The sequence below is a fragment of the Oncorhynchus clarkii genome, chromosome 23 (genome assembly GCF_045791955.1).
Source record: "Oncorhynchus clarkii lewisi isolate Uvic-CL-2024 chromosome 23, UVic_Ocla_1.0, whole genome shotgun sequence".
In the NCBI taxonomy this organism is placed as follows: Eukaryota; Metazoa; Chordata; class Actinopteri; order Salmoniformes; family Salmonidae; genus Oncorhynchus; species Oncorhynchus clarkii.
Genome location: NC_092169.1, coordinates 60,198,371 through 60,211,554, shown reverse-complemented (window position 1 = coordinate 60,211,554; position 13,184 = coordinate 60,198,371). Strand labels below are relative to the sequence as shown.

The 13,184-nt window shown below is 45.7% G+C and overlaps 1 protein-coding gene across 2 annotated transcripts in view; it reads left to right on the top strand.

The window, feature by feature from the left end:
* Window positions 1–2,981: 2,981 nt before the first annotated feature.
* LOC139381706 (ADAM metallopeptidase domain 9b) overlaps window positions 2,982–13,184 on the top strand; it is a 36,765-nt gene continuing 26,562 nt past the window's right edge. The window contains exons 1-5 of one of the 2 annotated variants that reach the window (XM_071125431.1): window positions 2,982–3,100; window positions 8,838–8,947; window positions 9,376–9,452; window positions 10,466–10,544; window positions 11,352–11,428. In XM_071125431.1, coding sequence (XP_070981532.1) covers window positions 3,031–3,100; window positions 8,838–8,947; window positions 9,376–9,452; window positions 10,466–10,544; window positions 11,352–11,428 — 413 coding nt within the window. In that variant the 5' untranslated portion in view covers window positions 2,982–3,030. Of the gene's footprint in view, window positions 3,101–8,837; window positions 8,948–8,969; window positions 9,272–9,375; window positions 9,453–10,465; window positions 10,545–11,351; window positions 11,429–13,184 lie in introns of those variants that run through there. The other variant, XM_071125432.1, reaches the window with a different exon arrangement.

Genomic DNA, 13,184 nt, shown 5'->3' with positions numbered 1-13,184 from the left:
GCCCTCCCACTTCTATGTTCCTCAGGGAGAAAGCCCTCCCACTTCTATGTTCCTCAGGGAGAAAGCCCCTCCACTTCTATGTTCCTCAGGGAGAAAGCCCCCCCACTTCTATGTTCCTCAGGGAGAAAGCCCTCCCACTTCTATGTTCCTCAGGGAGAAAGCCCTCCCACTTCTATGTTCCTCAGGGAGAAAGCCCCCCCACTTCTATGTTCCTCAGGGAGAAAGCCCTCCCACTTCTATGTTCCTCAGGGAGAAAGCCCCTCCACTTCTATGTTCCTCAGGGAGAAAGCCCTCCCACTTCTATGTTCCTCAGGGAGAAAGCCCCCCCACTTCTATGTTCCTCAGGGAGAAAGCCCCCCCGCTTCTATGTTCCTCAGGGAGAAAGCCCCTCCACTTCTATGTTCCTCAGGGAGAAAGTCCTCCCACTTCTATGTTCCTCAGGGAGAAAGCCCCCCCACTTCTATACTCCTTCTCTGGTTCAGGCTGTTGAAGAGCTCCACATTGTTATTCAGTCACTGCAGGCCTCCCTTTATGGACTCAAACTGGTCTTGAAAATCTGGTCTTGAATGTACAAAAAACTAAATTCATGACCTTTACCAGAGCTAGAACTCTGCCAGAGAAGGTTAGCGTGGTCACATCTGGTGGCTTATCCATTGACAAAGTGTCATCCTACAAATACCGAGATATCTGATTGGATGACCAGTTGAAGCTTGTTCAGGCCACTTTTCTCTCTGTAATTAATTATGGTGACTTGTTGTACTGTATATACATGCAGCCTCCTCTGTCGTACAGAGACTGGACTCTGTTGATCATGCAGCCTCCTCTGTTTATCATGCAGCCTCCTCTGTTTATCATGCAGCCTCCTCTGTTTATCATGCAGCCTCCTCTGTCTGACAGAGACTGGACTCTGTTTATCATGCAGCCTCCTCTGTCTGACAGAGACTGGACTCTGTTTATCATGCAGTCTCCTCTGTCTTACAGAGACTGGACTCTGTTTATCATGCAGCCTCCTCTGTCTTACAGAGACTGGACTCTGTTTATCATGCAACTTCCTCTGTCTTACAGAGACTGGACTCTGTTTATCATGCAACTTCCTCTGTCTTACAGAGACTGGACTCTGTTTATCATGCAGCCTCCTCTGTCTAACAGAGACTGGACTCTGTTGATCATGCAGCCTCCTCTGTTTATCATGCAGCCTCCTCCGTCTTACAGAGACTGGGCTCTGTTTATCATGCAGCCTCCTCTGTCTGACATTGACTGGACTCTGTTTATCATGCAGCCTCCTCTGTCTGACAGAGACTGGACTCTGTTTATCATGCAGCTTCCTATGTCTTACAGAGACTGGACTCTGTTTATCATGCAGCCTCCTCTGTCTAACAGAGACTGGACTCTGTTTATCATGCAGCCTCCTCTGTCTTACAGAGACTGGACTCTGTTGATCATGCAGCCTCCTCTGTTTATCATGCAGCCTCCTCCGTCTTACAGAGACTGGACTCTGTTTATCATGCAGCCTCCTCCGTCTTACAGAGACTGGACTCTGTTTATCATGCAGCCTCCTCTGTCTTACAGAGACTGGACTCTGTTGATCATGCAGCCTCCTCTGTTTATCATGCAGCCTCCTCTGTCTAACAGAGACTGGACTCTGTTTATCATGCAGCCTCCTCTGTCTTACAGAGACTGGACTCTGTTGATCATGCAGCCTCCTCTGTTTATCATGCAGCCTCCTCTGTCTAACAGAGACTGGACTCTGTTTATCATGCAGCCTCCTCTGTTTATCATGCAGCCCCCTCTGTTTATCATGCAGCCTCCTCTGTCTAACAGAGACTGGACTCTGTTTATCATGTAGCCTCCTCTGTCTTACAGAGACTGGACTCTGTTTATCATGCAGCCTCCTCTGTCTAACAGAGACTGGACTCTGTTTATCATGCAGCCTCCTCTGTTTATCATGCAGCCTCCTCTGTTTATCATGCAGCCTCCTCTGTCTAACAGAGACTGGACTCTGTTTATCATGTAGCCTCCTCTGTCTTACAGAGACTGGACTCTGTTTATCATGCAGCCTCCTCTGTCTTACAGAGACTGGACTCTGTTTATCATGCAGCCTCCTCTGGAATAGTCTAGAATCCCTGCTTCATCTAGATGTGTTAGTGCCTCTGAATGAATTTAACATATTGATGGGAGACTCTGTTACAGAGGAGTGTTGATGCTTTATTTAGGATGGATCATGTTGTTGTATTGTTCTATGTTTTACTTCTGTAATGTATTGATTGTTGTATGTTTTAATGATGTGATGTATTGATTGTTGTATGTTTTAATGATGTGATGTATTGATTGTTGCTGCCTTCTTGGTCAGGTCTCCCTTGAAAAAGAGACGCTGGGTCTCAATGGGCTTTTCCTGGTTAAATAAAGGTGATTGTTTTTTATTTTTTTATAAAAAATGTTTGGTGGGACATTGATGGGATATTCTCCTAATTCACAGAAAACTGGACACATGAATGAGCTTGCAAGGTTCCCATGAAACTTGTTAAGAACATGAATGTCTTAAGTTCAGAGAACATGGTAAACACGTTCTGGGTTAGATCTATTATAAATTAAGGGAATGGCCTCCAGGAAACGTTCCTCGCACATCACGGGAACGTTCCTATGAAAATGGTAACGACCTAAGGAGTTCCTCTGAAGGCAACGTTCTCTAAAGTTGTGGGAATGTTTTTATGTTAGCTGGGATGAGAGAAAATTAAAAAGTGAATATCAGTAGATATAGTTTGCAACGTTTCGTAAAAACATTAAAAATAACCGGTGCTGACAGGTAGAATTTAGTTTCGGTCCTCTCTGGCCCACACTCCTGTACAGTAGGTGGCGGTAATGCACGATAACGTTGGATTCCAAACGCCGATAAACCCCACAGAAGAAGAGTAACTTTAGGCACACCCCCTCTGGCTCACCGGCGCACCCCCCCCCCCCCCCCCTAGCCTTCTCACCTGCCCTGTCCGCCTCCACAGCTGTCGTCAATGGACAAATGCTGTAGCAAGGATCATGGTGGGGAAAAGTCTAGTGTCTTTAGTGTTTCTAATTTGTTGCATCGTGGGAACCGAGAACAATAAAGGTGGGTGAGAGATTGAGGTGTATTTTTTGTTGCCTAGGTGATAACCTTCTTCGTTACGCTTGGTACCTGTTGCGATTACAATGCCTCAGGAATTTGATTGTGAAATGTAGCCTACCTGATAACAAAGCTACTTTGTCTATCATACCGTTTAACTCTACTTATTAACAACCAATTGAGGCTATTTCACAACTCTCCGCGACACGTTGTGCTTCCGCACAAAATAATTTACCTTTTGTTAGCGCTTGTTATAAATTCTGATCCAGGCTCGGTCTTATTGTTTCTGATGTGCCTGAAGGTTTGGGCTGTGATGGTAAGAGCTGATCCTAAATCACTTTGTAATGCGTGGAACCGAATATGAAACGTCGGCTCAACAAGTACAACATGGAATGTGGCACTCCACAAAAATATATACATTTTGAAAAATGTCATTTCACTTGTTTAGAGACTAACATTTTTTATATTTTCTTTAGTTTTGCTATTTTTATTTAAGGTTAACAAATAGAAAGTGGGAAGTTTACTTCAGTTTCTGTGTTCTGGAAGCCAAGAGAACTAGCTACAGATTGTTACATCAGATAATGTGAAGAGGACTGGCCACCCCTCAGAGCCTGGTTCCTCTCTAGGTTTCTAATCTCCACCCGGCACAGCCAGAAGAGGACTGGCCACCCCTCAGAGCCTGGTTCCTCTCTAGGTTTCTAATCTCCACCCGGTCACAGCCAGAAGAGGACTGGGCACCCCTCAGAGCCTGGTTCCTCTCTAGGTTTCTAATCTCCACCTGGCACAGCCAGAAGAGGACTGGCCACCCCTCAGAGCCTGGTTCCTATCTAGGTTTCTAATCTCCACCCGGCACAGCCAGAAGAGGACTGGCCACCCCTCAGAGCCTGGTTCCTATCTAGGTTTCTAATCTCCACCCGGCACAGCCAGAAGAGGACTGGCCACCCCTCAGAGCCTGGTTCCTCTCTAGGTTTCTAATCTCCACCTGGCACAGCCAGAAGAGGACTGGCCACCCCTCAGAGCCTGTTTCCTATCTAGGTTTCTAATCTCCACCCGGCACAGCCAGAAGAGGACTGGCCACCCCTCAGAGCCTGGTTCCTCTCTAGGTTTATAATCTCCACCCGGCACAGCCAGAAGAGGACTGGCCACCCCACATAGCCTGGTTCCTCTCTAGGTTTCTTCCTAGGTTTTGGCCTTTCTAGGGAGTTTTTCCTAGCCACCGTGCTTCTACACCTGCATTGCTTGCTGTTTGGGGTTTTAGGCTGGGTTTCTGTACAGCACTTTGAGATATCAGCTGATGTACGAAGGGCTTTATAAATACATTTGATTTGATTTAAACAAATATTTTTGGTATCTGTTACTGGGAGTTACAGGTTAGATACTGTTTGGCACAGAGAAGTGTTATCTACTTCCTCAATTCATGGAAACAGGAAACCTTTCAAATGTCTGTGTTCAGTTGCAGACGGTCTATAATGAATGTAGGAGATTAATATATACTTTTTTTTAGGAAATGTTTCTGGCTATGTTGTTGCTACAGTGGCTCAAGAGAGGCAGTGCTTCCCACTGGGCAGCTGTAGAATGGTGTTGGTGGTAGTTAATGTGGCAATTATTTCCCCCTCACATAAGTTTATTTCAATTAAGATAGCAGCGTAAACAAGGCATAACTATATGCCACAATTTCAATGATTTTACTTTGTTACAGTTCATATAAGGAAATCAGTCAATTGATATAAATGTATCAAGCCCTAATCTATGGATTTCACATGACTGGGCAGGGGCTCGGCCATGGGTGGGCCTAGGAGGGCATAGGCCCACCCTCAGGGGGAGCCAAGCCCAGCCAATCAGAGAGAGTTTTTCCCCTACAAAGGGCTTTATTACAGACAGAAATACTCCTCAGTTTCATCAGCTGTCCGTGTGGCTGATCTCAGACGATCCCACAGGTGAAGAAGCCGGATGTGGAGGTCCCGGGCTGGTGGGGGTCCCGGGCTGGTGGGGGTCCCGGGCTGGTGGGGGTCCCGGGCTGGTGGAGGTCCCGGGCTGGTGGGGGTCCCGGGCTGGTGGGGGTCCCGGGCTGGTGGGGGTCCCGGGCTGGTGGGGGTCCCGGGCTGGTGGGGGTCCCGGGCTGGTGGGGGTCCCGGGATGGTGGGGGTCCCGGGATGGTGGGGGTCCCGGGCTGGTGGAGGTCCCGGGCTGGTGTGGGTCCCGGGCTGGTGTGGGTCCCGGGCTGGTGTGGGTCCCGGGCTGGTGGGGGTCCCGGGCTGGTGGAGGTCCCGGGCTGGTGTGGGTCCCGGGCTGGTGGAGGTCCAGGGCTGGTGGGGGTCCCGGGCTGGTGTGGTAACACGTGGTCTGCAGTTGGGAGGCCGGTTGGACGGGAGAAAAAAAAACGATGTTGGAGGCATTTATTGGGTAGAGAAATTAATTCTCATTCTCAGGCAACATCTCTGGTGGACATTCCTGCAGTCAGCATGCCAATTGTACGCTCCCTCAGAACTTGAGACGGCTGTGGCATTGTGTTGTGTGACAAAACTGCACATTTTAGTGGCCTTTTATTGTCCCCACCACAAGGTGCACCTGTGTAATCATCGTGCTGTTTAATCAGCTTCTTGATATGCCACACCTGTCAGGTGGATTAATTATCTTGGCAAAGAAGAAATGCTCACAAACAGGGATGTAAAAACAATTGAGCATAAAATTAGATAAAACATTTTTTTGTGATGGGATGGGAGGGGGATTGCCTTCTTATTTTCAATCATGGTGGTGGAGGCTGCATCATGTTATGGGTATGCTTGACATCGTTAAGGACTAGGGAGTTTTTCAGAATACAAATAAATAGGATTGAGCTAAGCACAGGCAAATCTCCTAGAGGAAAACCTGCTTCAGTTTGCTTTACACCAGAGACTGGTAGAGGGATTCACCTTCCAGCAGGACAATCTAAAACACAAGGCCAAATCCACACTGGAGTTGCTTACCATGACGTCAGTGAACGTTGGCCACTCAGGTAACAGGTTTGACTTAAATCTACTTGAATATCAATGGCAAGACTTGAAAACTGCTGTTTAGCTGTGATTCCCAACATCTTGACAGAGTTTAAAGAATAATGGCTAATATTGCACAATACAGGTGTGGTAAAGCTCTTAGAGACTTACCCAGAAAGACTCGCAGCTGGAATGGCTCTTAGAGACTTACCCAGAAAGACTCTCAGCTGGAATCGCTCTTTGACACTTACCCAGAAAGACTCGCAGCTGGAATCTCTCTTAGAGACTTACCCAGAAAGACTCACAGCTGGAATCGCTCTTAGAGACTTACCCAGAAAGACTCACAGCTGGAATCGCTCTTAGAGACTTACCCAGAAAGACTCACAGCTGGAATCGCTTTTAGAGACTTACCCAGAAAGACTCACAGCTGGAATCGCTCTTAGACTTACCCAGAAAGACTTGCAGCTGGAATCGCTCTTAGAGACTTACCCAGAAAGACTCACAGCTGGAATCGCTCTTAGACTTACCCAGAAAGACTCGCAGCTGGAATCACTCTTAGACTTACCCAGTAAGACTCGCAGCTGGAATCGCTCTTAGAGACTTACCCAGAAAGACTCACAGCTGGAATCGCTCTTAGACTTACCCAGAAAGACTCGCAGCTGGAATCACTCTTAGAGACTTACCCAGAAAGACCCACAGCTGGAATCGCTCTTAGAGACTTACCCAGAAAGACTCACAGCTGGAATCGCTCTTAGAGACTTACCCAGAAAGACTCACAGCTGGAATCGCTCTTAGAGACTTACCCAGAAAGACTCACAGCTGGAATCACTCTTAGAGACTTACCCAGAAAGACTCACAGCTGGAATCGCTCTTAGAGACTTACCCAGAAAGACTCACAGCTGGAATCGCTCTTAGAGACTTACCCAGAAAGACTCACAGCTGGAATCGCTCTTAGACTTACCCAGAAAGACTCACAGCTGGAATCGCTCTTAGACTTACCCAGAAAGACTCGCAGCTGGAATCACTCTTAGAGACTTACCCAGAAAGACTCACAGCTGGAATCGCTCTTAGAGACTTACCCAGAAAGACTCACAGCTGGAATCGCTCTTAGAGACTAACCCAGAAAGACTCACAGCTGGAATCACTCTTAGAGACTTACCCAGAAAGACTCACAGCTGGAATCACTCTTAGAGACTTACCCAGAAAGACTCACAGCTGGAATCGCTCTTAGAGACTTACCCAGAAAGACTCACAGCTGGAATCGCTCTTAGACTTACCCAGAAAGACTCACAGCTGGAATCACTCTTAGAGACTTACCCAGAAAGACTCACAGCTGGAATCGCTCTTAGAGACTTACCCAGAAAGACTCACAGCTGGAATCGCTCTTAGAGACTTACCCAGAAAGACTCTCAGCTGGAATCGCTCTTAGAGACTTACCCAGAAAGACTCACAGCTGGAATCACTCTTAGAGACTTACCCAGAAAGACTCACAGCTGGAATCGCTCTTAGAGACTTACCCAGAAAGACTCACAGCTGTAATCACTCTTAGACTTACCCAGAAAGACTCACAGCTGGAATCACTCTTAGACTTACCCAGAAAGACTCACAGTTGGAATCGCTCTTAGAGACTTACCCAGAAAGACTCGCAGCTGGAATCGCTCTTAGACACTTACCCAGAAAGACTCACAGCTGGAATCACTCTTAGAGACTTACCCAGAAAGACTCTCAGCTGGAATCACTCTTAGACTTACCCAGAAAGACTCGCAGCTGGAATCGCTCTTAGAGACTTACCCAGAAAGACTCTCAGCTGGAATCACTCTTAGACTTACCCAGAAAGACTCTCAGCTGGAATCACTCTTAGAGACTTACCCAGAAAGACTCTCAGCTGGAATCGCTCTTAGAGACTTACCCAGAAAGACTCACAGCTGGAATCGCTCTTAGAGACTTACCCAGAAAGACTCACAGCTGGAATCGCTCTTAGAGACTTACCCAGAAAGACTCACAGCTGGAATCGCTCTTAGAGACTTACCCAGAAAGACTCACAGCTGGAATCACTCTTAGAGACTTACCCAGAAAGACTCACAGCTGGAATCGCTCTTAGAGACTTACCCAGAAAGACTCTCAGCTGGAATCGCTGCCAAAGGTGTTTTTTAACATGTATTGATTCAAGGAAGTCTTATGCAAAGACTTTATTTTCTATTAATCTTTTTTTTTTTAATTACAAAATAATCTTTGACATCAGAGTATTTTGTGTAGATTGTTTATATAAAAAAAGACAATTAACCATTTGAATGCCACGTTGTAACACAACAAAATGTGATGAAATCCAAGGAGACTTGCGAGGCCCGGTATTTATGATGCAAGGTGACTTGTAGATCAGTCCGTCTCCATTCACCTTTCAATGTCGACGGCACCTCATGAGTCACCTATACTCAGCAATGCATCTGGTTTTCCACTCATTCATTTAACTTGGGACCATGCCAGTATGTCATCAAATCAAATCAAATTGATTTATATAGCCCTTCGTACATCAGCTGATATCTCAAAGTGCTGTACAGAAACCCAGCCTAAAACCCCAAACAGCAAGCAATGCAGGTGTAGAAGCACGTCAAGCACGTCATCATTGACACATTTCAGTAGATTAATTGTTTTTTACTTGATGAATTAGCTGTTTTGTTTGATTGGCCGGTTAGACTTTGGCTGTGTGTAATCTTGGCCTTTGGAACACGAGTTGGCCACTAGTTCATGGCTGTTCTTTCTACCCTTTTCAGATATTTTCAATGGACAAACATCTAAACTTTCCAGCTACACGGTTGTAAAGCCTCAGCTTGTTCACAGGAGATGGGCAAGAAATGCCGACAGACGTCCTGACTCGGGAAAGGTAAGGTTACCTCTACAGGTCTCCCAACTCGTGGTTTGACACATGATGGTAAATGCCGACAGACTTCCTGGCTCGGGAAAGGTAAGGTTACCTCTACAGGTCTCCCAACTCGTGGTTTGACACATGATGGTAAATGCCGACAGACTTTCTGACTCGGGAAAGGTAAGGTTACCTCTACAGGTCTCCCAACTCGTGGTTAGACACATGATGGTAAATGCCGACAGACTTCCTGACTCGGGAAAGGTAAGGTTACCTCTACAGGTCTCCCAACTCGTGGTTTGACACATGATGGTAAATGCAGACAGACTTCCTGACTCGGGAAAGGTAAGGTTACCTCTACAGGTCTCCCAACTCGTGGTTTGACACATGATGGTAAATGACCACTGGTGTATTTTCATGCGACTGTGTTGTGTTGGAACTCATTTCAGACTGAAGAACCCGAGGAACGTTCTTATTCATTGATCATTGACAACAAGGAACATTTCCTACATCTACAAAAGAACACGTATGTCAGTTTATTTTCTATTACGTACTAGTAATGACCTTATGACCTTACGTACTAGTAATGACCTTACGTACTAGTAATGACCTTACGTACTAGTAATGACCTTACGTACTAGTAATGACCTTATGACCTTACGTACTAGTAATGACCTTATGTACTAGTAATGACCTTATGTACTAGTAATGACCTTACGTACTAGTAATGACCTTACGTACTAGTAATGACCTTACGTACTAGTAATGACCTTACGTACTAGTAATGACCTTACGTACTAGTAATGACCTTACGTACTAGTAATGACCTTACGTACTAGTAATGACCTTACGTACTAGTAATGACCTTACGTACTAGTAATGACCTTACGTACTAGTAATGACCTTACGTACTAGTAATGACCTTATGTACTAGTAATGACCTTACGTACTAGTGATGACCTTATGTACTAGTATTGACCTTACGTACTAGTATTGACCTTACGTACTAGTGATGACCTTACGTACTAGTGATGACCTTACGTACTAGTGATGACCTTACGTACTAGTAATGACCTTACGTACTGGTGATGACCTTATGACCTTACGTACTAGTAATGACCTTACGTACTAGTGATGACCTTACGTACTAGTAATGACCTTACGTACTAGTAATGACCTTACGTACTAGTAATGACCTTACGTACTGGTAAGGACCTTATGACCTTACGTACTAGTGATGACCTTATGACCTTACGTACTAGTGATGACCTTATGACCTTACGTACTAGTGATGACCTTACGTGCTAGCGAGGACCTTACGTGCTAGCGATGACCTTACGTGCTGGTAATGACCTTACGTACTAGCGATGACCTTACGTGCTAGCGATGACCTTACGTGCTAGCGGTGACCTTACGTGCTAGCGATGACCTTACGTGCTAGCGATGACCTTACGTGCTAGCGATGACCTTATGACCTTAAGGTCACATAATTCTATTCTTGTGGAGTGATCGGTGTAATTCTTCTTTTTTTGTCATCAGAGAGTTTTTATCCAAAAGCTTTGTTCAGTTTTCCCATGATGCCGCTGGGAATCTGACGCCTACATATCCTAAACCTGATGTAAGTAGCAGAGACTACGTTACAGAATGACATTGGGTGGATTGTAAGGGGAGACTCGGGTGGGAGGTGGACTGACGAGCTGGGTTGGGTGGGGGGGACTGACGAGCTGGGTTGGGTGGGAGGTGGACTGACGAGCTGGGTTGGGTGGGAGGTGGACTGACGAGCTGGGTTGGGTGGGGGGGGACTGACGAGCTGGGTTGGGTGGGAGGTGGACTGACGAGCTGGGTTGGGTGGGGGGGGACTGACGAGCTGGGTTGGGTGGGAGGTGGACTGACGAGCTGGGTTGGGTGGGGGGGGACTGACGAGCTGGGTTGGGTGGGAGGTGGACTGACGAGCTGGGTTGGGTGGGGGGGGACTGACGAGCTGGGTTGGATGGGAGGGGGACTGACGAGCTGGGTTGGGTGGGAGGAGACTGACGAGCTGGATGGGGTGGGAGGAGACTGACGAGCTGGGTGGGGTGGGAGGAGACTGACGAGCTGGGTGGGGTGGGAGGAGACTGACGAGCTGGGTGGGGTGCCAAGAGTGTGCAAAGCTGTCATCAAGGAAAAGAGTGGCTACTTTGAAGAATATGAAATATATTTGGTTACTACATGATTCCATATGTGTTATTTCATAGTGTTGATGTCTTCACTATTATTCTACAATGTAGAGAATAGTAAAAATAAAGAAAAACCCTTGAATGAGTAGGTGTCCTAGAACCCTGGAATGAGTAGGTGTCCAAACTTTTGACTGGTACTTTACATGCATACGTTATGGCTGTATATTTCCACATGGCGTTTTTAAATGACGTGTGTGTGTGTTTTGCAGGTCCATTGTTATTACCATGGAGATGTGGAGGATCATGAAGAATCTTTGGTCGCCCTCAGCACCTGCTCAGGCCTCAGGTCTGTCTCTCATTCACTTATATATATATATAATATAATAATACTAACTCTCAGTACCTACTGACCTCAGGTCTGTCTCTCATTCACTTATATATATATATAATATAATAATACTAACACTCAGTACCTACTGACCTCAGGTCTCTCTCTCATTCACTTAAATATAATATAATAATACTAACTCAGTACCTACTGACCTCAGGTCTGTCTCTCATTCACTTATATATAACATAATAATACTAACTCTCAGTACTTACTGACCTCAGGTCTGTCTCTCATTCACTTATATATAATATAATAATACTAACTCTCAGTACCTACTGACCTCAGGTCTTTCTCTCATTCACTTATATATAATAATACTAACCATAAACTACAGAGGACCATGTTCTACTAACTGAACTACAGAGGACCATGTTCTACTAACTGAACTACAGAGGACCATGTTCTACTAACTGAACTACAGAGGACCGTGTTCTACTAACTGAACTACAGAGGACCGTGTTCTACTAACTGAACTACAGAGGACCGTGTTCTACTAACTGAACTACAGAGGACCATGTTCTACTAACTGAACTACAGAGGACCATGTTCTACTAACTGAACTACAGAGGACCATGTTCTACTAACTGAACTACAGAGGACCATGTTCTACTAACTGAACTACAGAGGACCATGTTCTACTAACTGAACTACAGAGGACCATGTTCTACTAACTGAACTACAGAGGACCATGTTCTACTAACTGAACTACAGAGGACCATGTTCTACTAACTGAACTACAGAGGACAACGTTCTACTAACTGAACTACAGAGGACAACGTTCTACTAACTGAACTACAGAGGACCATGTTCTACTAACTGAACTACAGAGGACCATGTTCTACTAACTGAACTACAGGGGACCATGTTCTACTAACTGACCTACAGAGGACCATGTTCTACTAACTGAACTACAGAGGACCGTGTTCTACTAACTGAACTACAGAGGACCGTGTTCTACTAACTGAACTACAGAGGACCGTGTTCTACTAACTGAACTACAGAGGACCATGTTCTACTAACTGAACTACAGAGGACCATGTTCTACTAACTGACCTACAGAGGACCATGTTCTACTAACTGAACTACAGAGGACCGTGTTCTACTAACTGAACTACAGAGGACCGTGTTCTACTAACAACTACAGAGGACCATGTTCTACTAACTGAACTACAGAGGACCGTGTTCTACTAACTGAACTACAGAGGACCATGTTCTACTAACTGAACTACAGAGGACCGTGTTCTACTAACAACTACAGAGGACCGTGTTCTACTAACTGACCTACAGAGGACCGTGTTCTACTAACTGAACTACAGAGGACCATGTTCTACTAACTGAACTACAGAGGACCACGTTCTACTAACTGAACTACAGAGGATCACGTTCTACTAACTGAACTACAGAGGACCATGTTCTACTAACTGAACTACAGAGGACCGTGTTCTACTAACTGAACTACAGAGGACCATGTTCTGCTAACTGAACTACAGAGGACCACGTTCTACTAACTGAACTACAGAGGACCATGTTCTACTAACTGAACTACAGAGGACCATGTTCTACTAACTGAACTACAGAGGACCATGTTCTACTAACTGAACTACAGAGGACCACGTTCTACTAACTGAACTACAGAGGACCACGTTCTACTAACTGACCTACAGAGGACCATGTTCTACTAACTGAACTACAGAGGACCATGTTCTACTAA